This window comes from Oratosquilla oratoria, chromosome 20 (assembly GCF_046742065.1).
Source record: "Oratosquilla oratoria isolate Oo_2021 chromosome 20, ASM4674206v1, whole genome shotgun sequence".
Taxonomy (NCBI): domain Eukaryota; kingdom Metazoa; phylum Arthropoda; class Malacostraca; order Stomatopoda; family Squillidae; genus Oratosquilla; species Oratosquilla oratoria.
This window is the reverse complement of record NC_134796.1, coordinates 25,301,407-25,324,267: the sequence shown is the minus strand read 5'-3', so window position 1 is coordinate 25,324,267 and position 22,861 is coordinate 25,301,407. Positions and strand designations below refer to the sequence as shown.

At 43.9% G+C, this 22,861-nt stretch overlaps 2 protein-coding genes across 4 annotated transcripts in view; one reads left to right on the top strand and one right to left on the bottom strand.

Moving 5' to 3' along the window:
* The window catches only part of bys (Bystin), a 61,419-nt gene extending 60,961 nt beyond the window's left edge, over positions 1 to 458 (bottom strand). The window contains exon 1 of one of the 2 annotated variants that reach the window (XM_076203750.1): positions 354 to 458. The gene's annotated coding sequence lies outside the window, so the exon portion shown is untranslated. Of the gene's footprint in view, positions 1 to 92; positions 220 to 353 lie in introns of those variants that run through there. The other variant, XM_076203751.1, reaches the window with a different exon arrangement.
* Positions 459 to 6,742: 6,284 nt separating this feature from the next.
* Positions 6,743 to 10,625, top strand: LOC143036411 (zinc finger MYM-type protein 1-like). Of its 2 annotated transcripts, none has more exons than XM_076203745.1 (3): positions 6,743 to 6,998; positions 7,799 to 7,938; positions 8,067 to 10,625. In XM_076203745.1, exons 2-3 carry the CDS (start codon positions 7,854 to 7,856, stop codon positions 10,451 to 10,453), a joined length of 2,472 nt encoding a protein of 823 aa, XP_076059860.1. In that variant the 5' UTR covers positions 6,743 to 6,998; positions 7,799 to 7,853; the 3' UTR covers positions 10,454 to 10,625. The 2 variants fall into 2 exon arrangements, with proteins under 2 accessions (XP_076059860.1, XP_076059861.1); XM_076203746.1 differs by lacking the exon at positions 6,743 to 6,998 and adding an exon at positions 7,495 to 7,641.
* Positions 10,626 to 22,861: the final 12,236 nt, after the last annotated feature.

Here is a 22,861-nt window from a genome sequence, read left to right as displayed (position 1 = left end):
ACAATTAACTTTTAGATTTACCCTGTAATACAATTGCTAACATTGCAATCTATTAACCTATGCACCAAGTACACCACTTCAATGACTTTCACCTTAAATTACACATCATAATGCACTTGAGTTGCATATTAAATCTGAAAATGGCAAGTTCTTGTAACACGTGTACTCTTCTTGTCTAGGTAACAGTAGTTTAAAGCGATGAACAAATGATTACTTTGGTAATATATTAAGTCATATTGTATATTTCAAAGATTCCTTCACTTCGTTTATAAGGTGTATTATTGAGAGATTTTAAACACACTTAATGAAGTTTAAAATATTCATTTTGACTTCCCCGTTTCCCCTGCCCCTACCTTTGTAATGTAAATAAACACAAGGACTGTCTGCAGCAACACTTGGTGTAAATACCAGAGGACCCAAATAAAAAACTATATTGAAGAACACACCGAGAGCTTCACTATCTGAAATACATATAACATAGATAAATATGATTTAATATTTAAATAAATAATTAATTTTTCAATTTATTATCCTACAGTAATTAAATATTCATACAACTAGTGCAGGGGTTCTCATAAGGGGTGAAATTCACCCCCAGGGGGTTGGGGGTTGGATCTTCTGGGGGTGAATTGTGACCACAGTAAGTTTACGGGGTGAGGAAAGCAATTATAGGTTTTGGCCTGTCACCTGGGCTGGAATTATACCTGTGCTGATGACCTAAGTTAATCTTAGGATTAGAAAAATGTTACGCCGTGCGATAATATCGCACTCGTAAGAATATTATCGGCTATGATTTCTTTTGCATTTTTCATTGAATTAATGCCTTTTGACTTTTGTTGTTGGCTCCTGAAATCTATATTGTTGGGAGGTGCTAGAGATGTCAGAAGTAAGGGAAATATATGTTACGTAAATTACGTAAATAAGTCGTATTAAGTAGCAAGGATTTTTTTTAGTTGCATTAGGCTCAGTTTGGCCTGGTAGTTCATTATAAATAAAAAATATATATATTTTACTTTTAATCAAGTTTTATATATCCTTCAATATTTTCAATTTGCATTTAATGATCCATGTAAAATTGTAAATGTATATATGCTAATTTGGGAAAATAAAAGGATTTTCAGTTATATTTGCATATTATTTAGAATGCACCTTTTGAAATAGACAATCTTGGAAAGGAGGAGGGAATGACATTCTGAACTAGTGAATCCGAATAGGTGTAGCCTATCTTTTGTTTATTATTTACGAATATTTATTGAGGTTATTCATGTCACATCAATTACATTATTGCTTACATAGATAAAGAAAGGCATACGCTCTAAAGTAATTTATCGGTGTAATCGAGTGTAAATGCAAATACCGGTGTTCAAATAGAACCCGTGTCTGATTACTTATCCGGTTTACTCATGTGATATGGTTCGGACAAACCAGGGAAATATTCACCTTCAGTATTCACCTTCAGTAGAGGTCATTTGATACCATTCGGGTAATAAGACCTTTATAATTTCTTGATGACTTTTCTTTTGGTGTGGCAACCCTTTTGGATCGCGGACTGGTTAATACGAAAAGCTATTGGTAAAGGTCTGACCGGTTCTCCCACTCCTTGGCAAGTCTTGTCTTGAAGGTTTCTGGTGAGGTAGCATTTACAGTGTGTTGCGATAATCTATTCCAGACTTCCGAAACTCGAGCTGGAAGACCACCTTTTCTTGGACCAGGCTGATGGTGTGTGGCAAGCCCTTCCTTACTTATTGTATATATTTATTGTATATGTATCTCCTTTATTGTATAAGTAACACTTCTTTATTATACATGAGTACCTAATATCAACATATATCTATTGTAAATGTTTTGTATAAGAAAGCCTATGTAATCATTACATTATATAAGTGCCCTATATACAATTATATAACCAATTATAGCTATAGTTTATTATATATTTTATTTATTATATATTATTATTATAGCTATAGTTTAAGTTTACCCTGTGAGCGCAGCGAAGAGTCGTCTCCTCGACTGGTCTGCGTAATATGCTTAAGTATGCTTAAGTTAAGTAAGTATATATACGTCATTAGGCGTACGCTACAGGCGTATGCGTCTATGCCAATTGTACACGTCGTAGCATTAAGGTATTAAATATATGTTACCCTTAACCATTTTGCATGCATATTCATCATTATATGTAATTATTTTCTTGTTTCTGTATATTCTTATGTATATTCCTAGAGATGTTTGTATGTATTGTTTTGCCTAATCTTTTTCCCGTTTGGCAACAATGTATCAGGAAGTAGGACACAAGCGCGTCTTGATGCCCAGGCTAGGCCTCCTAGCATTCGCTGGTAACAGATTACTTCCTGCCATACTTGTGTGTAGACCTACGCAATAAACTCCTACCAGAAAATACTGCGTGTTTGGCACTTACCACAGTGGTGACCCCGGAGTGACAGTGCCCAAGTGACCCTAATACCCAGTGCTCCGTACCTAAGTGATTTAGGGTCATACACATCAAGGTCTATATATACCAGGTCTAACCACTTCCGACCGAATTTCCAAGGTGTTGGCGCAGCGGGCCCGTGGCGTCACCTGGCTGCTCAAAGTGGGGTTCGCGCGTCCCATCGTTGTTAGTTGTAGCTGGTTCGTTGCGCGGACAAGTTGCTGCCTCCGCTCGCACCGCTCCACGCAAATAGTTATATTCTGACAATGAAGATCTATATTTACCGGTATATATAAATCTTGACAATATGGCTTATTGTGCCATTAAGGGTTGTGGATCAAACCAAAGAGGAATTAAGCCAAATGTCAATTTTCATCGTTTCCCTGCAAATACATACACGCACATGTGAACATGTACACATATAAGCACACACGACGATATCTCCCCTTCCCGTAAAATACAAGTATATAAACACACACACACACATACATGTGAACGTGTACACATATAAGCACACGACGATATCTCCCCTTTCCGTAAAATACAAATATATAAATACACACACACCGCATGTATGAGTAACTCGGTGGCGCAGTTGGTGGAGACTTGGATCCAAACGATGAAACTATCGGTGGTACCTGGTTCGAATCCTGCCACAGGCTGAATTTTTTTCAGTATCACTGCGCTTCGAGTCATTACTCCAACTCTCGTGGGCGGGGTGTTGGGGATGTGTGTGCGTGTAAGTTCATAGATCGGACATACGAGCTCTGAACTCTCTTCCGGGAGGGAAATAGCTGTCGACCACGAGTCCAACACGTGATCCAAAAGACCAAGATGAATCACACACACACACACACACACATGTGAACATGTACACATATAAGCACACACGACGATATCTCCCCTTCCCGTAAAATACAAGTATATAAATACACACACACGCACACACACATGCACGCACATATGTGAACATGTACACATATAAGCACACACGACGATATCTCCCCTTCCCGTAAAATACAAGTATATAAATACACACACACGCACACACACACATGTGAATGTGTACACATATAAGCACACACGACGATATCTCCCCTTCCCGTAAAATACAAGTATATAAATACACACACACACATACACACACACGCACACAAACATACACACACACATGTGAACGTGTACACATATAAGCACACACGACGATATTTCCCCTTCCCGTAAAATACACACACACACACACACACACACACACACACACACACACTGATAATAGCAATGGGCTAGAGAGAGAGATAACGGGGGGGGGGAAATATAATAGTTCCAGTCTTCCTTAGCGTTTCACAGTTTTCTTCAGTGTTTCACAAAGAGAAAACGGAAGCAGCTAGATGACGCCAGAAGCTGCGCAGAACGGCTCAAACGGTTAGACCTAGTGTATATAGATATTGATACACATTACGTGGTTAAGTGCCTATGCGTATTCATAAACTGTGACTCGTCACGCGCATGGAACTACGCATTTACGAACTTCAAAGTGCGCTAGAAATAGTCGGAGTGTGCGGCATTGTTAACAGTCCTGATCTACACGCAACACGTATACGACACGGAACACGTATACTGGGGAAACATCCGACAACACCATGAATCCCCCTTCTCCGCCTAACCACTGTAGCCACTTCAACGACAGCAGCAGCAGCAGGAAGCACTTCTTCCTCTACGCATTCCACGACTTCGGCCGCCGTCGCTGTTCGATCTCCACCATTCGACGAAGCATCGCCGGCAAGATGGTTTTCGTTGCTAGAGGCGCAATTTGCACTAGCCAACATAACCGTCCCCCAAACGAAGTTCAACCATGCACTAGCGAACTTAACCATCCTAGTGCTCAACCAGTTCGACGACGATGTCGTTACTTCCGGTGACTACGACCGCTTGAAGAAGGCGCTAATCGACGTCCTTACCAGGTCTCCGCCGGAACTCTTTGATGCCTTGGTCCACCAGAACAATATAATGTACGACAAACCGACGACCTTCCTACGAGAACTTCGCACCATAGGGAAGCAACTCGGTGTCGACGACGACTTCATCCGCCTGAAGTTTTTACGTGCAGTGCCAAGTGACATCCGACCACTACTTGTGACACACGCCGGTTCCCTTGATGAATTGGCCCGCGTCGCCGATACTCTCATGGCCCATGGCCACGGAAACAAAGGGATAAGTGCGTCATCGGTGAACAAGCCTGTGCCAAGGGCTCCGCGGAGTGATAGTGTGCCAGTGTTTCGTAGTGGTAACCCCACTACACGTGTTTCAGCATCCACTACCTTTCCACTCGGATTAACTCCTTTCTATGAAGGCCAAAGGTCACGAGTGTGCCGTTGCCACCTCTTCCACGGCAACAGTGCTTGAACTTGCAAAAAGTGGTGCATATTGTCTACCACTAGTGCTAACGTGTTGCCTAGCTCACGCCCTAACTCACGTCCTTCATCCCCAGGCCCGCTGATTAACACGGCGGGAAACTCGATGGGCAGTCTGTAGAAGTATCCCTTGCAACCGCAGGACTGCCTCTCGTCATTAGTGCCACTATAGGTTGCAAGAACTATGAATTCCTTATAGATACCGGTTCTCAAGTCTCGCTCATCCCCTACGACACAAGTTTGACTCCACTGCTCCGTTCCACGGTAGTACAACTTACTACTGCTTCCGGTACCCGTATTCGTACGTACGGCGAAGTCGACGTGGAACGTGGGATTCAACGTATCAGTCGTTCTTTCCCATGGTCCTTCGTCGTTGCTGATGTCATCCGCCCAATTCTTGGTACGGACTTTTTAACCCATAACTCACTAGTAGTTGATTGTAGAAATCGCCTCCTCTCTGATCCCTCCACTGCATGCACCATTCCCCCTAAGGCTTCTCCTCTCCCTATCTCCTCACACGCGGTACATTATGGGGATATCGATTCAAGAGCCATTGCTCTTCTTTCAAAATTTCCCGTACTTACCGCGCCCCGACAACTGTCTGATCCTCCAACACTACAAGGTACTATATGTCATAGAATAGATACAGGTGATTCTTCCCCTATATCCTTTAAAGTAAGGCCATTGACAGGTGAGAAGCTCAAAGCGGCAAAGGATGAATTTCAATTTTTGCTTAATGCAGGGATCATACGACGCTCCAACTCACCTTGGGCGTCCCCACTTCATTTGATTCCCAAGAAAGAACCACATTCCTGGAGACCTTGCGGAGATTACCGAGGTCTAAACAATGTAACTGTAAATGACAAATATCCCATACCACACTTGCGCTCTCTCACCATGTCACTTAAGAATAAGGTTATATTCACTAAGTTAGACTTACAAAGTGCATATCTGCAGATTCTTGTAGCTGAACAAGACATTCCTAAGACTGCGATATGCACGCCCTTTGGTTTATTTGAATTCTTGTACATGCCTTTTGGATTGAAAAATGCCGGAGCCACGTTTCAGCGCTTTATAGATACTCTCTTAGCTAACGTAAACAATACGTTTACGTACCTTGATGATGTACTGATTGCTAGTAAGACCCTTGAAGAACACATTTCAGATGTTCAAACTGTTCTTTCCATTTTGGCTCAGCATAACATGCGACTTTCTCTCGACAAATGTCAATTCTTCAAGTCAAACCTTACCTTTCTCGGTTACGAGATTAGCTCACAAGGGATTAAGCCACCTAAAGACGTACCACGGCCATTTTCGATTTCCCTTTACCTCAGCCTTCACAGGCTTTGCGCCGTTTCATGGGTATGATAAAAAAAAATTCGGCCCATGATTCCTAATTTTGCAACCGTAGCCTATTCCCTTACTGAGCTTCTTAAACAATATCCTTCTTCAAAGTGTCTCACTTGGACTGACGCAGCAAAGGACTCCTTCAATAATTTGAAGCAAGCCTTACTGGACTGTTCAACCTTAGCTTACCCTTTCCTAATACCGACAAACTACCAACTCGTGACTGACAGTTCAAGCCTAGCCGTTGGCGTCGCTCTCTATCAAGTTATAGACGGCAAGCCAACGCCCCTAGGTTTTTACTCGAAGAAACTCTCTGACACAACGTACCTATTCCACCTACGACCGCGAGTTATTAGCTGCTTACCTCGCAGTTTTGCATTTCAGGACTCTCATTGATGGACATACAGTTACCCTAATTCTTGGCCACAAGCCCCTCGTAGCTGCATTTTACTCTAAATCTCTTGCTAAAACTGACAGACAACAACGACAACTCTCTGTTCTTTCTGAATACGTTTCCTTAGTCGAGTATATCCGCGGCGACAACAATGCTATAACCAGAGCCGTTTCTAGCTATAGGCGGTATAGGCGATTGCCTAGGGCCCCCAACCTACCAGGGGGCCCCCGGCCGGCCCATTGGCTAGGTAACGCTACCGAAGGTCAAATATGAGCCTGTGCCTCTCCCGCCCGCCGACGCAAATAAACAATATGCCTCTTGCAGTGTTTGTTATTGTTTGAAATGTTTTGATCGTCTGCTAAAAATACTATCTTGTTAAAAATCACCTACATCTTATTTAATCTAAAGATATAATATGGTAAGCATTAATTGGCTTTATTTATCCATTTATGTGTTCACTAAGCTAGGACTTATGGCTACAGATGTTATTAATTGTTGATTACAAACTCTTTTTGGCCATTAGCTTACTATTCTTTGTCCAATTGTTTGGCTTTAATTGTCACTGGAATTGGCATCACCAGCGTTCTTGTTTACTCTTTGGTCGCATCATGCTTAGCTTCTAATAGTGTAAATTTGTAAGTTTGTGTGTTCTGTGACTGTAAGTTGGAATTCCTTTTATTATATTTGTATGCACAATAGGAAATGTTTGTATTCTATGGAATGTTTACCTTTTCCACCTTTTTCAATATTCAATGTTCATATGTTCAATTTTGTTTATTTTGTATCGATATTTTATCCAATCCCTTATTCATTTATTCGCTTATTTCTTTATTATCAAATTATGATTATTTATTTTCTCACTTCACCTACCTAATGAAAAAAAAAAAAAAAAAAACACTAGATGGCAGGACCGAGGTGAGCTCAAAAGGAAGTGACAGAAATAAATTAATTCTATTCCGTTTGTCGTGTGGTCCGTTTCTCTAGTTCGTATACAATATTAAGATAACCACAGGCTCAACAATCACCCATCTGTTCACCTTTCAGGTCTACCCGAATTTCGTGTATGTAGAATTATTTTTATTAAGGGGTATTTAAAAGGTTTACACTTTACAGATATCTGTGTTAGGCCTACACTGATAAAATTAATCATATTTGTTCTACTCGAATATCGTGTATGTAAAATTGATTCCATGTATTTATAAGGTTTTCACTTAATAGATTTCTGTGCTAGGCCTACATTAGACTCTAAGACTCGCCAATCATCATTCCCGTAATGGCATCAAAACGAATTTATCTCAGCGGAGCAGAGAAACGAAAGAAAAAGAAATTTGACGAAGAAAAATGGTCAAAAGAAAAAGGTAATTCATTATCGTTTATTTAATAATTTAAAGAAACATATTAAAGTTTGGTTTTATTATGTTTTCTGAATGGTGAGTATTATTTTAGACTAACGCCTAATCATCTAAGGAAATTTGTAATTTTGCAGGATCAATTCTAAAATATATTGGAGCTCCAGACAGCAAGCCAGAGGAATATTCTGAACTTCCTGAACAGGATGCTCCAGTGCCATCACATTCATCAGGATCTGTCCAGGAAGCTGTACTGCCACCAAGACCACCACATTCCCCAGAACCACAGAAGGCATCATCTACTCCTGAGCAGCCTCCCATTTATTCTAAACCACTAGATCCTGCTAACTGGCCAACTATTCTGTCTGATGCATTTAGAACGGATGCAGTAGGTAGAGGGCCATTTCAGATTAGTTCTGATTTCACATTTCCCAAAAAAGAAGACGGAAGAAGTTTTCATTATCATTATTTTTGTAGAACATTGGTTAATGGAGAAGAGATGAAGCGGACTTGGCTTATCTACTCAAAAAAAAAAAAAAAAAATGCTCTCTATTGCTTTTGTTGTAAATTATTTTCAACCAAAGAACAAAAGTTAGTGACAGAAGGACTGACAGACTGGAAAAACATAGGCACACTTTTGAAAAGTCATGAAAGCAGTCCAGCACACATAGCGCACATGGCAACCTGGAAAGATTTACAACTCCGTTTGCAAACTGGAAAGACAATAGACCAAGCTGAAAGAACACTATTGGAGGCTGAAAAGAGGCGCTGGAGAGATGTCCTGACTCGCTTAATCGCCATTGTCCAATCCTTAGCCGAGAGAAATCTTGCATTTAGAGGTTCATCAAACACGTTACACCAGCAGAATAATGGGAATTTTCTAAAAGAGGTGGAGCTGCTTGCTAAATTTGATCCTGTCATGAAGCAGCACATTGAGCGTGTTGAGAGTGGCCAGTTCAGTCATTCCAGCTACCTTGGAAATATCATCCAAAATGAACTTATTGCTTCAATCAGTACTAAAATAATGGACACAATGGTGACTGAAGTTAAACAGTCCGAATATTATTCAATTATTTTGGACTGTACTCCCGATGTAAGCCATCAAGAACAGATGTCAGTCGTCATAAGGACTGTCAAAATGGATAAGAAACCAGAAATTAAGGAACATTTTATGGGGTTCCTTGTAGCTTCTGAAACAACAGGTCTTGGTTTGTCATCTCTAATTATAAAGAAATTGACGGAACTGAATATTCTCCTTGAAGATTGCAGAGGACAATCATATGATAATGGTGCCAACATGAAAGGGAGAAACAAAGGAGTTCAAGCCAGACTTCTTGAGAAGAACCCTCGTGCACTCTATGTTCCATGTGGAGCACATTCCCTAAACTTGATGATATCTGATGCAGCAACAGCTTCAATAGATGCCACTAGCTATTTCGGCACTGTTCAGAAACTGTACAACCTATTTTCAGCCTCACCACAAAGATGGGCAATCCTAAAAGATTATGTCACTGTTGCACTCAAGACCTGGAGTGACACAAGATGGGAGAGCCGTATTAATAGCATAGAAGCTGTGCGGTATCAGGCCTCTAATGTAAGGGAAGCTTTGTTGAAGGTCAGGGAAATGTCTGATCCTCTGACCAAGGTTGAAGCCCAAAGTCTGGCAGAAGAGGTGGGGTCATACCGATTTATCATTTGCACAGTCATATGGTATGACATTCTACACATTGTGAACCATGTCAGTAAGCTCCTGCAGTCTCCTAAAATGCAGCTTGATGTGGCAGTTGATCTCCTTACTAAAGCGAAAACATCTCTGACTAACTACAGAAGAATTGGGTTCACTTCAGCTCAAGTCTCTGCTAAAGATATGTGTGAGGAAATGAATGTAGAGGCTGTACTCAAAGAAAAGAGATTAAGAAGTACAAAAAGACACTTTGCTTATGAGGCCGCAGATGAGCCCATTGCAGATGCAATGAAGAGGCTAGAAATGACATTCTTTAATGTTGTTGTTGACACTACCATTCAATCCTTAACTGATAGATTTAAAACTCTGAGTGAAGTAAGAGACCAATTTGGAATGCTGCTTAATTTCCAGAAACTGGATGATCAGTCATTGAACAACCAGTGTGACAAACTATGCAAGACATTAAACTCTGGAAATGAAAGTGACATTGATGGAAAGGAACTGGCTATGGAAGTTAAGCACTTACCAAGTTTGCCCTCAGACGAAATGACTGCTCTTGAGCTCCTCACCTTTATCCACAAAAAACATTTTGAGGAATTGTATCCCAATCTGTGGGTTGCACTGAGAATTGCCTGTACTCTGCCTGTGACTGTGGCCTCAGCAGAGAGGAGCTTTTCGAAGCTGAAACTCATCAAGACCTATTTAAGATCATCTATGGGGCAGGAGCGACTCAGTGTTCTTGCAATAATCAGCATCAACCATGAAGTGGGGAAAGACGTGTTGTATGAAGACATCATTGATGATTTTGCTAGTAAAAAAGCCAGAAAGCAGAGATTTTGAGCCCAATACAATGCAGTTGGTGGTTTGTATTCAGAGACTGTGATGTTAAGTTACTACTATTTTGGAGTGTGGTTTGTATTCAGAGACTTTGATGTTAAGTTACCAATATTTTGAAGTGTGGTTTGTATTCAGAGACTGATGTTAAGTTAAAATAAATGTTTAAATAAATAAAGATGGTGTAATAGTTACTTGCATCCTTTAACACCATCAAAAGATATAAAAGTCGTTTAATTACTGTTTGGCAAACTTTACAGGTATAAATGAAATACCAACCTGTCTATCTCTCTAACTTTTGCCTAGGGCCCCCACAAAGCTAGAAACGGCCCTGGCTATAACGTGTACAATTGGCATAGACGCATACGCCTGTAGCGTACGCCTAATGACGTATATATAATTGGCTATATAATTGTGTATAGGGCACTTATATAATGTAATGACTACATAGGCTTACTTATACAAAACATTTACAATATATATATGTTGATATTAAGTACTCATGTATAATAAAGAAGTGTTACTTATACAATAAATGAGATACATATACAATAAATATATACAATAATTAAGTAAGGAAGGACTTGCCACAGCTGTCTTGTCCAATGCCAAAAAGTTATGCTTGAGGGCTCCCAGGATTTTGTTCGCTTTATTGACCTGTGCCTGAATGTGTTGCGAGAACTTCAGCTTGTTGTCTATAATGACACCCAAGTCCCTTTCCTCTGTTGCCACGAGTAGCGAGTGCGGTGGGTCATTGTTCGTTGACATCTCGTAGTTCCTCTGAGGGTTGTTAGGGCCCAAGTGCATAACTTTGCATTTCTCTGGGTGGAAGAGCATTTACATCTTGCGAGCCCAAGTTTGGAGCTTGTCCAAGTCACCCTGCAATGAGTGCTGGAAATCTTCGTGTGCTATTATCTGGAATATTTTGGTGTCATCAGCGAACATAGAGATGTAATTGTCTAAGAGGTCTGACACATCTGACACAAACATGGTAAATAGCAGGGGTCCCAACACAGAGCCCTGAGGAACACCACTGGTGACTTTGCATCAATCTGACAGCGAGCCATTGACATTCACACGCTGCTCTCTTCCTGTTAGAAAACCCCTAATCCAATTCAGTGTACATCCTCTAATGCCAAGGGTGGCCAGTTGAGCTAGCAAGCGTTAATGCGGAACCATGTCAAATGCCTTGGCGTAACCCATAAATATAACACCTACTGGAAGATTGTGACTTAATGCTTCAGTCCAGGTTTCCATGGCCTCCAACAAATTGCTAGTGGTTGATTTTCCGGGTGTAAATCCATGTTGTTGATTGCAGAGAAGATTGTTCGCTCTAAGATGGTTCACGATGTCTTCTGCAATGATGCGCTATAGAACTTTACAAATTACTGAGGTAAGTGATACTGGTCTGTAATTAGCATGATTGGAGTAACTGTGGCAGACTTCCACTGCTTCGGCACTTCTCCTCTTTCCAGGCTGGCTCCGAACAGAATTGAGAGTGGTGTGGCCAGGATGTCTGCCATTTCCATTAGTATGCGTGGGTGAATCTGGTCAGGTCCTGGTGATTTGTCAGTTCTTAACTTTTCAAGAACCCTTAACACTCTCTCCTTGGTGATAGATATACTAAGTTCTGATTGCAATTCTTTGTTAGCAAAAATTGGAAAAGCCGTCATATTTTCTTTGGTAAATACACTAGAATATTGCTTGTTCAGCACCTCCGCATTGTCTCTGTCCTCACTCACAAAGACTCCATCTTCATGAAAATGAAACTCACAATGATACTACTCTAAACTCGTAAAGGGAAAAACCTAAGAGCTAAAGGGAACTTGAAGCTTGGAGAGGACTGTTGCTTGGAGAGGAGAGCCGCTTGAAGGGGAGTACTGCTTGGAGGGGAGAGCTGCTTGAAGAGGAGTACTGCTTGGAGAGGTGAGTTGCTTGAAGAGGAGTACTGCTTGGAGAGGAGAGCTGTTTGAAGAGGAGTACTGCTTGGAGAGGAGACCTGCTTGAAGAGGTCGTGTACTGGAGTGAACTTGCGACTTGCTAGGTAAGACCACCCGCTTGCGCGGGATCGGTTTTTGTGGGAGGGGAAGAATGTCTGTAAATAGATGAAAAGATAGTTGTGTATAAAAGAGAGCTTTTACCACCGGGCGATTAAGCGAGCGATTAGGGGCGGTTGGTGGCCGTGGCTCAGGAGAAATGGGCAGGGAACTTAGACGGCGGCGTCGACACCTGGGATTAGAATCGCCAATAGTTGAGAAAATGGTAGGAGGCGTAGTAGTAGAGAAAGGTGGAAAAATGGAAAAATCTTTAGTGGGAGGTAAACTGAAATGAGAAGATGTAGTATAAGAGAAAGTTAGAAAGGAAGCGAATTCTTGTCGAAGAAAAAGTATATGTAGATGTTTGTGCGTGGGGCGTGGCTATGTTCGTGAGAGGTGTGTGTATGTATCTTACGGGAAGTGAATAGAGTTCACTTCCCGCGTGTAGAGAGCGCGTTCCTGATTAGCCCCAGGTTGAGCATGAGCGTTCCTGTTTGGCCCCAGGTTGGGCTTGAGCGATGAGCGAGCAATGTCCGAGGCGTAGTCAGGAGAGTGGATTCAATGGCGGTGCGTGGGTAGGGGGGTGGGCAGGCGGGCGGGTGTTATTTTATCTTTCTCTTTCCAAACACAACTCTGAAAGCAGAGAATTACGTGACTTGGGAATTGTGTGTAAATGTCAAAAGCGTAAACCCGCTCGCCAGCGTCAGTGAAGAGGCCAGGGCGTGGGCGTACTGCACCAATTATAAAACTGTAATCACTATATATTGATGGAAGAAATTTGAATTGAATTTTATAATGAATTAAAAAATAAAACATGAAAGTTTGTATATTTCTGTAATAAACTTCAATATAACTAAAAAAAAATCCTGTATATTGTTTGTTATTAAGTTCAAGAAAAGTAAAAAATAATCCTTTGGTGAGCAAATATCCTATTTGTCACTTGTCTAGTGAGCAACTGTCCGGTGAGCAACAGTCCGTACCCGCTATTTTCGGAGTTGTGTAGTTGAATTGGGCCTATCCTTTCCCTATTTTTTGTTCTGTAAAGGTGAAAGAAGCCTTTTGGGTTTGATCTTGCTTGTCTGGCAACCTTGATTTCATAGTTACGTTTTGCTGTGCGCGTATTCTTTTTAATCAGTTTTGCCATATCATTATATTTATATCCAAGGTGTGTCTACTCGTTTTTTTTTTTTTTTTTTTTTTTTTTTTTTTATTCTTATGTAAGGTCCTCTTTTCATTCTGATCTCAAGTTTCAACCTGTTCGTCATTCATTTGGGAGTATTACTATTCTTTCGTATTGACTTGAGGGGAATATAAATATATTTTTTGCATTTAGAAATGAATCCGTAGGGTTACTATACATTTCGTCCAAGTCGCTGACTTGGCTGTTGACCCCGTGCCCACAAAAGATGTTGGCCAAGGTACGCATACCCTCCGTGACCCGACTACTGACCGTGCTATTGACGTCCAGAGTGGCCGTATACCTGATCCCGTCACAGCCCCCTGGGTCGGTCCCATAAGTGATCAAATGTCTCGTATAGTTTCTCTTGTCAAAATTGGCTCTCCTGAAGTCTGGCACCTGAACATTATTCGTACTTTTTAATTCTACCCAAATAATATATCTTATTCCTTGATGATCGCTAGAGCCTAGACTATTTCCCACTTTTACGTTACTCGTTAGGTGCTCATTATTAGTTAAGAGTAAGTCCAGAGTATTCTCTTCCTTCGTAGGATCTGTAATTATTTGTTTTAGGAAGTTATCCTGCACCACACCTAAGAAATAATCGCTTCCTGATCTACTAAAATTTCCCAGTCAATGTTTCTATAATTAAAATCTTCCATGGTCACAACGTTTTTGTACTGGGACGCCCTGCGAATTTCAGGTTGGGTCAGTGTGCTTGTAGTAGTTTTAGTTCGGAACAACGGCAGGACAAATGAAAATCAACACAAAATATCTAATCTCTTTCTTTTGGTAATTAGCCACAAGGTACGACACTAGAAGTGTCACATGAGAAATATAGGTGAAGCTCGGACTAAGGCCACAGCTTAGTGGAGCTTATGGTTGTAGCTGGACGTGAAGCCTAACGTCAGCGAGGCGGTAGCAGATGATGACGGCGAGGCTCGATGGGACAGCTAGAAGACTGGACGAGATGTAGTTTGTGCGCTGGTCGGTCTGGTCGGTACTATTCTGCCCATCTCGGCGAAACGTCGACCTTTTAAAGGAGGCTGGCGTGAACGCGAGGAGCTTTCCAAGTTCCTGATTGGCTGACCGCTGGCTGGCAGGAACACCCTTGCGAACTACGCTTGCCAACTACAGGAACTTGGAAGATTTCTTTGATCAGTGTGTGACGGGTCGTAGGATGCATCACGTCACTACACCACTCCCCCCGCTCTTCAAAAGCGGGCGTCGAGGAGGATAGGAAGCGACGCGCGCGACGTATTTGAACCTGTCTGGCCTTCGGATCAATCGCCCCGAACGAGTGGTCATGCCGTCAGGGGGCATGTCTGGTGAGGAGGGTCTTGATGGAGGGGGGCTCGAGTGCAGGGTGGTGTTGTCGAGGTCGGAGGCTTGGCGATGGGAGGTCGGTTGAGTATGGAGCTGTGGAGACATAAGGTTGGGTGAGAATTGTTGCGTTGCATGGTAGAGCGGGGGCGTGGGGTGGGGAGGATCTTAGGGGTTGCCGGGAACAGTTGTAGAAGGGTGTGGTTGTGGGATAGAAGGATAAGGGTTCGCCGTCGCGTACGCGTGATCTGTGTGAGTTTGGGGGCGCTGCTGCAGGTGCTGTGTTGGTGGGGAGTTAGGGGCAGGAGGGGAGAGTTTTTCGGGGGGTGGGGAATGACTTGGTTCGGTGGTGAGGATGGGGTTAGGACCATGTTGTAAGAGGTATTGTAGTGGCCCTGGAGTTTTGGTAGGGGGAGTGGTGGGGAGGTGGGCCGGCTTGAGCCTGTCGATGGAGACACGATCCGGTTTGGCATCTCGGTTGATCACGAAGTGTTCTGTTGATCTGGTGAGGACTCGGTAGGGGCCATCGTATGGGCGTTGAAGAGGAGTTCGTTTGGAGTCTTGCCTGAGGAAGACGTAGTCACTTGTAGACAGGGCCGGGGGAAGGTGCTCCGGTTGAGGTTGTGGTGGGCGAGGGGGGGTTGGACGGGTGTTGGCGAATGTCTCCTTGATAAGTTGGAGGAGGGTGTGACGGTCAGGATCGCCGACGGCAGGCGTGGCAATTTCCCCAGGGAGGCGAAGGCTCTCAGCGTAAAGTAGCTGAGATGGGGAAATGTCGTTGTCGACCTTTGGTGTGACGCGGATCGTGAGAAGCACCAGGGGAAGGGTGTCGACCCAGTCGCATGTAGGTTGTGCCTTAAGCGACTCCTTCAGTTGGCGGTGGAACCGTTCCACGAGTCCATTGGCTTGGGGGTGGTAAGCGGTAGTCCGGTTGCGTTTGGTGCCAAGGAACTTGAGGAGGCTGGACCATAGGTCAGATTCGAACTGAGGGCTCCTATCGGTGACAATGATGTGAGGTGCGCCGAATCTGGATACCCAACCGGAGAGGAAAGCACGGGCGGTCGTCTCGGCGGATATATCCGGAAGGGGGATCGCTTCTGGCCACCTGGTGTACCTGTCGATACACGTAAGGAGGTAACGCATGCCACGAGAAGGCGGAAGGGGGCCCACAATGTCCACATGGACTGACTGGAAACATGCCGTGGGTGTAGGAAAACGCTGGAGTGGTGCGTGGACGTGGCGCGTAACCTTGGCCGTCTGGCAGGGAAGGCAGGTCCGGGTCCATTGTCTGACATCCTTGTTGATGCCTGGCCAGACGACTCGATCCGTGATGAGTCGTTGTGTCGCGCGGGTGCCCGGATGACTGTGGTCATGGAAGGAGGAGAAGACGTCCTTACGGTGGCAGGCGGGGATGTACGGGCGGGGTTTGCCTGTGGAGACGTCACACCACAATGGTACGGGGTTGTTAGGAAGCTGTCTTAGCTGTAAGGATGAGGTGTCGTGCATATGTAGGAGGTGGAGTTCACTGTCGTTATTCTGAGATGCGGCGATGCGTGAGTAGTCTATGTTGTGGTCAGGGAGGATGCTAGAGGTGATTCTAGACAAGGCGTCGGCCACCTGGTTATCCTCTCCCTTGATATACTCAATTCGAGTATCAAATTGGGAGAGGAATGACAGCTGCCGGGAGACTCTTGGGGAGTGATGGTCGGAGACCCTGTCTAGGGCATGGGCGAGTGGCTTGTGGTCTGTAAGAATGACGAAAGGCCGGCCTTCAAGGAAGTAAAGGAAGTGCTTGACGGCCGAGACTATGGCTAGCAGTTCCCTGGCAAAGGCGCTGTAGCGAATTTGAGGAGGGTCTAGACGTTTGGAGAAAAAGGCGATAGGCTGGAGCTGGCCGTTGATCTTCTGTTGGAGGACGGCCTCCAATTGCTGAGGAGGAGGCATCGGTGGTAAGGAATGTGGGGGCGTGAGCTACCGGGTAGGACAAGCGGGCGGCCTCAGCGATTGCCGCCTTGACTTGCCCGAATGCTTGGGTCGATTCGGAAGACCACTTCACAGGTTTGACCGACCGCTTGGAATGGTTCTTGGTGAGGTCGTTCAAGGGAGCGAGTTTTGCAGCTGCGTCGGGGACGAACCTATGGTAATAATTGACGATTCCTAGGAATCGTCGGAGCATTTTGATGGATGTTGGCTGTGGGAAGTCTTTTATGGTGTCGATTTTTTTAGGGAGAGGATACAGGCCTGCCGTTGAGAGACGGTGTCCGAGGAAGTCGAGAGATGAAACTCCGAGGAGACACTTGGACGGGTGTACCCGGAGGCCATAATCTTGGAGGCGGCGGAAGAGGAGGCAATGTTGGCGGTGCTGGTCGTGAGTATCGGAGGCTACGAGGATGTCGTCGATGTAAACGGTGATGAAGTCGAAGTCTCTGAGGGCATGGTCTATGAACCTCTGGAACGTCTGGGCGGCATTCCGGAGGCCAAAGGCCATCATCTTCCATTCGAAGAGGCCGAACGGAGTGGCTATGGCTGTGTTCTGGACGTCTTCCGGCGCTACAGGGATTTGATGAAACGCCCTGACCAGGACGATCTTAGAGAAGACCTATTTCCCGTGAAGCTTGAAGTGGAAGTCCTGAGCGTGAGGGATGGGGTAGCGGTCGGGCTTCGTGATGCGGTTAAGTTGACGGTAGTCACCACAAACCCGCCATTGGTTGGGCGGTGGGGGTGGCTTGGGAACCATGTGGAGTGGTGAGATGCCTAAGCACTCTCCGATGGTTGGATGATGTCCTGGTCTAGGAGTTCTTGTAACTCCTGTTCGGCAGCGGCCAACTTTTCTGGGGAAAGTCGTCGAGGCTTGCTGTATACTGGCGGTCCAGATGTCTGGATGTGGTGCATGATATGAGGGGTGGTGGTGGTGTTGGTCTTGTCTGGCGATGTTAGCTGGGGAAACTCCTGCAGGATGCGTGCATAATCGCCATCGGGCTGGAGTGACGATATCTGGTGGGAAGTTGCGTTAGTGGTGGTTCCTGGTATGCTTGTTGTGCCGTGGTACAAGTAGTTATCCTTGGCGCTAACTACCATATTGTAGTGCTGGAGGAAGTCGTAGCCAAGTATGGGTTGCTGTACCGCTGCTATGACGAATGTACAAGGGAACTTGACATCGTGGAGTTCCAGGACGCTGTGGTGGCTGCCGTACGTTGCGATGGGCGTACCGTTGGCTGCAAGCAGGTCGTAGTATGGCCAACGTGTACCGTGGTTGGTTTCTTCCGTCGGTGGTATGATGCTGACGGCTGAACCTGTGTCTACCAGGAAGGATAGGCCAGAATGGGTGTGGGTATGGTTAGCGGGGGTAGGGGTGGTTACCGACCCCCGCGTTTGGAGTTTCCCTGCGACCAGCTGCATGGTTGTGTGCATCTGAGCGCCTTGGCTCCGAAGCGGGTATGGTACCAGCAGGAGGTAGTATCCTGTCGTGGAGCGGGGCTACGTGGTGGTTGATGACTTCCCTTCTCGGCTAAAAGCTGGTTGAGCAAAGTCTTCATGTCGGCCACTTCCTGTCGTAGCTGCTGCACACTTTGGTCACTGGCACTATATGACACGGAAATGTTTTCACTCACAGCACTATTGTCACTAATACCTGGGTCGTCACTGCACTGAACACTATGCACTGGTTTGTCACTGGGGTGGAAGCTGCTGGCTGACCGGACTTGTACCGAGATATGACGTTGGAACAATCTATCTGCTATTTCGCAGTATTGTTCGTCGTCCTTATCGCCGGCTAGAGCTTCCAGGTGTAAGTGGAGGGCGTCCGGCATCTTGGAGAGGTGAATGGAGCGGAGGAGTTCCTTGGGCAAAGACACCGGGTGTTGAGGGCGGCCATACGGGTGTATAATTGTGACGGGGTGATGTCGCCGAGTTCACTATGCTGGATATCTCGGTAGAGCTGGTCGTCGGGCTTGGTGTAAAGCTTTCGTAAGGCAGTCTTGAGGGCGGAACACTTGCCTTCTTGCGGAGGAGAGGAGACGACGTTACGGACAAGGGCGATGACGTCCGTTGGTAGAGCAGCGATGTACGCGCCGAAGGCTTGGAGGTCCGGCACGATACCTTGAGTGGCTAAATAGGCCTCTGTGTGAACTAGCCAGCTCTCCAAGTCACGGGAGAAACTGGGAAGTTTCACTTGTGTGTTTTCCATAATCCTGGTTGTTCTTCACCGGGGTCACCACTTTGTAGTAGTTTTAGTTCGAAACAACGGCAGGACAAATGAAAATCAACACAAAATATCTAATCTCTTTCTTTTGGTAATTAGCCACAAGGTGCGACACTAGAAGTGTCACATGAGAAATATAGGTGAAGCTCGGACTAAGGCCACAGCTTAGTGGAGCTTATGGTTGTAGCTGGACGTGAAGCCTAACGTCAGCGAGGCGGTAGCAGATGATGACGGCGAGGCTCGATGGGACAGCTAGAAGACTGGACGAGATGTAGTTTGTGCGCTGGTCGGTCTGGTCGGTACTGTTCTGCCCATCTCGGCGAAACGTCGACCTTTTAAAGGAGGCTGGCGTGAACGTGAGGAGCTTTCCAAGTTCCTGATTGGCTGACCGCTGGCTGGCAGGGACACCCTTGCGAACTACGCTTGTCAACTACAGGAACTTGGAAGATTTCTTTGATTAGTGTGTGACGGGTCGTAGGATGCATCACATCACTACATGCTCAATGCTGAGGTTAGGAGGTCTATGGGGTACGGGCAAATGCTCACAGCATTAATTAAAAATTGACAAATGCTCACACCCTAAAAATCTCACACACCCTGATGGCATTCTTATCTAAATCTATATGATTTTTGTGGGATTATGTTTTATCTTTATCAAGATTTTTTTTATTCTGATTTTAATTTTGTTTCCTTTAATTACTGGATCGTTTTCTTTGAAAATCAAGGTATCTTAGAATAGAATACGAGTAGTTTTGACTGAATAGTTTTGAAAAAAATATTACAATTCTTTGAGGGTTTTATGTGAGATAGTGTGCATTAATTGGCATTGGTAACAGAAAATTTTTGATTAAAGATAATGATAACAGTTTATTTTTGGGTAATGTTATTTCATTTGAAGGATTCCTAATTGATTTTATTTTATTAAAGAAATGTTTTTCTTAATTTCTTTCAAGTTTGAGCGGCCCCTGATTGCGTTTTGATGGTTTTTATAAAATTTGTTCAAACAAATGTTTTTTCATTGTTTGAACTTTTAGGTGAGATTATTATATGAATGGATAAATGTTTTGAATAATTTTAGAATTATATGTATATTTGAATTGTAGGTTTTTATAGCACAGTTTACATAAAAAACTTCTTGAGTATTACAGTTTTTAGAGAGTTGAAAAGCTTTACATATCTATTTGAACTTTATAGATGAGATATTTTTATGATTTATAGCAATTAGCAAACTTACACTTTTTAAATGTAATTAAACTTTTGCAAACTAGTTTACCTGCATATTATTCAAACTTCTTCATCCAGAATCATATAAAAGAAAGGTCAGTAGCTACCATTTCAGTTTATTCCAAGACTCTGAGAAGTATAGGCCTACATGTTCATGTTACCATGGAGGTCATAAAGACAAATAGGGGTGGAATCAAATTGTGTCACAATGGTTACCTGTATGTTAAAAAAGAAAAGAAAAGATTATGTAAGTTGGCAATGAGTTAAACAGAGGAGTGATGGCTGTAAGGCTTGATTCACACTATCGGTCCGGTCGCGCTCCGCTCCCGCTCCGCTCTCGGTCTGGTCCAATATTGTCTCATTAATTTCAATGGAAGCATTCACACTGGCGCTCTCGCTCCGGTATCGCTCCGGTCACGGTTCCGTCAAAATATATTTTTACTGGAGCGAGAGCGGAGCGTGACTGGATCGTGAGCGCCAGTGTGAACTCAGTTGCCACGGTCCTGCTCCACTCCAGTCGAGATTCAGCCTTCATATAAGCAAGTAGTGTTACCCTCTGTCCTACCAAACCATGGATAATCCAAAGGAAACACCACAATGGGATCATGAGAAAGTTAGAAAAATGATAAAAATACGTTTTCTTTTTATTTATCACTGATACAATGACAATGCGTACAGCGAGGATATACATAAGCACCAACTGAATAAAATATAACCTACAAAACTTACTTTAATTTTGTGGATTCAGATGAAATGCTAATAGAATTAGTCAAAAGGTAAACCAGAGCTGTACGACCTGACTTCGCTGCACTACAGTGATAACGTGGCGAAAAGAAGAAGCTGTGTTGAAATAAGCAGGCAGCTGGGTTGTGAAGGTAAGAAATTCCATACAATAGCCTAATGTCCATTGTGGAAATGCATTTCCTATCCTCACTAAACAATTTTCCTATACAATAATGTTTGCATACTTATCATATTGCCAAGGTACTGAGAGTAAAAAATACACATTATTAACCGAAGAAAGACATTCCATATGTATAATAACAGCCTATTATCCACTGCGGAAATGCATCTCCTTAGCTCACTCAACAAATATTCCTACACAAGTTTGTTTGTCTACTTATATTTTCTCATTTTGCCAAGGCATTGAACCAGCTGGGGAGCTGAAATAATCTTTCAGTGTTTCTCTCACGCCAAAAGCCTCCTTTGTAGCATTTCCTCCTCTTCCTCTCATTGGACGTACTGTGTTTGATGGAGGCATGACAACAGTATCTGGTAATGCAACAGCATTTGGGTGTATCAGATTGTGAAGTATGCATGTTGTTGTAATGATTGCATTAGCGTTAGAAGGCATAGCTTTAAGTTTCCTTAAATATATTCTGAAGGTTTGCACTAGAATACCAAATGTGCACTCAACTATCCTCCTGGCTCTAGATAATCTATAATTAAAAATCCTCTTCTCTACCTTATGTTCAGTCTGTGAACCTGGGTAGGGCCTCATCAAATTTCTCTTCAGCGGGAAAGCCTCATCTCCCACTATAACGTATGGTGCAAGCACATCAGTGTCAGGAAGTGCAGCATCTTCTTGTACATTTCAGGTCATCCTCATTTTTGGATAGTATTTTCTGAAATGTTCCTTTGTTCATTCTGAAATAGCTGTGGAATTTACTCTCATCATCAATAAGACGAGGATACAGAGTATGAAATTCTCCTTCAGTCTTCCTATCTTGCAACATAGGATGAACCCACAATTTCTTTCTTTTTCTATTTTGTTTTCCTTCTTCTTCTTCATCAAGTGCAATAGCGATTATTGCCAACTCGTCGTCAGAAAAGTCACACATCCTTCGTAACTGATGGTAAGACTTCTACTGGTGTCGAGGGAGGGGGGACGACGGGAACGAGAGGGGACCGATAGTGTGAATACCTCAGAACCGAGAGTGGAGCGCGACCGGACCGATAGTGTGAATCAACCCTGAATACCTCAGAACAGGAGCGGAATGAGAGCGGAGCGCGACCGGACCGATAGTGTGAATCAACCCTTAGGCTTGATTCACACTATCGGTCCGGTCGCGCTCCGCTCACGGTCCGGTCCAATATTGTCTCATTAATTTCAATGGAAGCATTCACAATGGCGCTCTCGCTCCGGTTTCGCTCCGGTCACGGTTCCGTCAAAAGATATTTTTACTGGAGCGAGAGCGGAGCGTGACCGGACTGTGAGCGCCAGTGTGAACTCAGTTGCCACGGTCCTGCTCCTCCTGCTCCACTCCAGTCGAGATTCAGCCTTCATATAAGCAAGTAGTGTTACCCTCTGTCCTACCAAACCATGGATAATCCAAAGGAAACACCACAATGGGATCATGAGAAAGTTAGAAAAATGATAAAAATACGTTTTCTTTTTATTTATCACTGATACAATGACAATGCGTACAGCGAGGATATACATAAGCACCAAC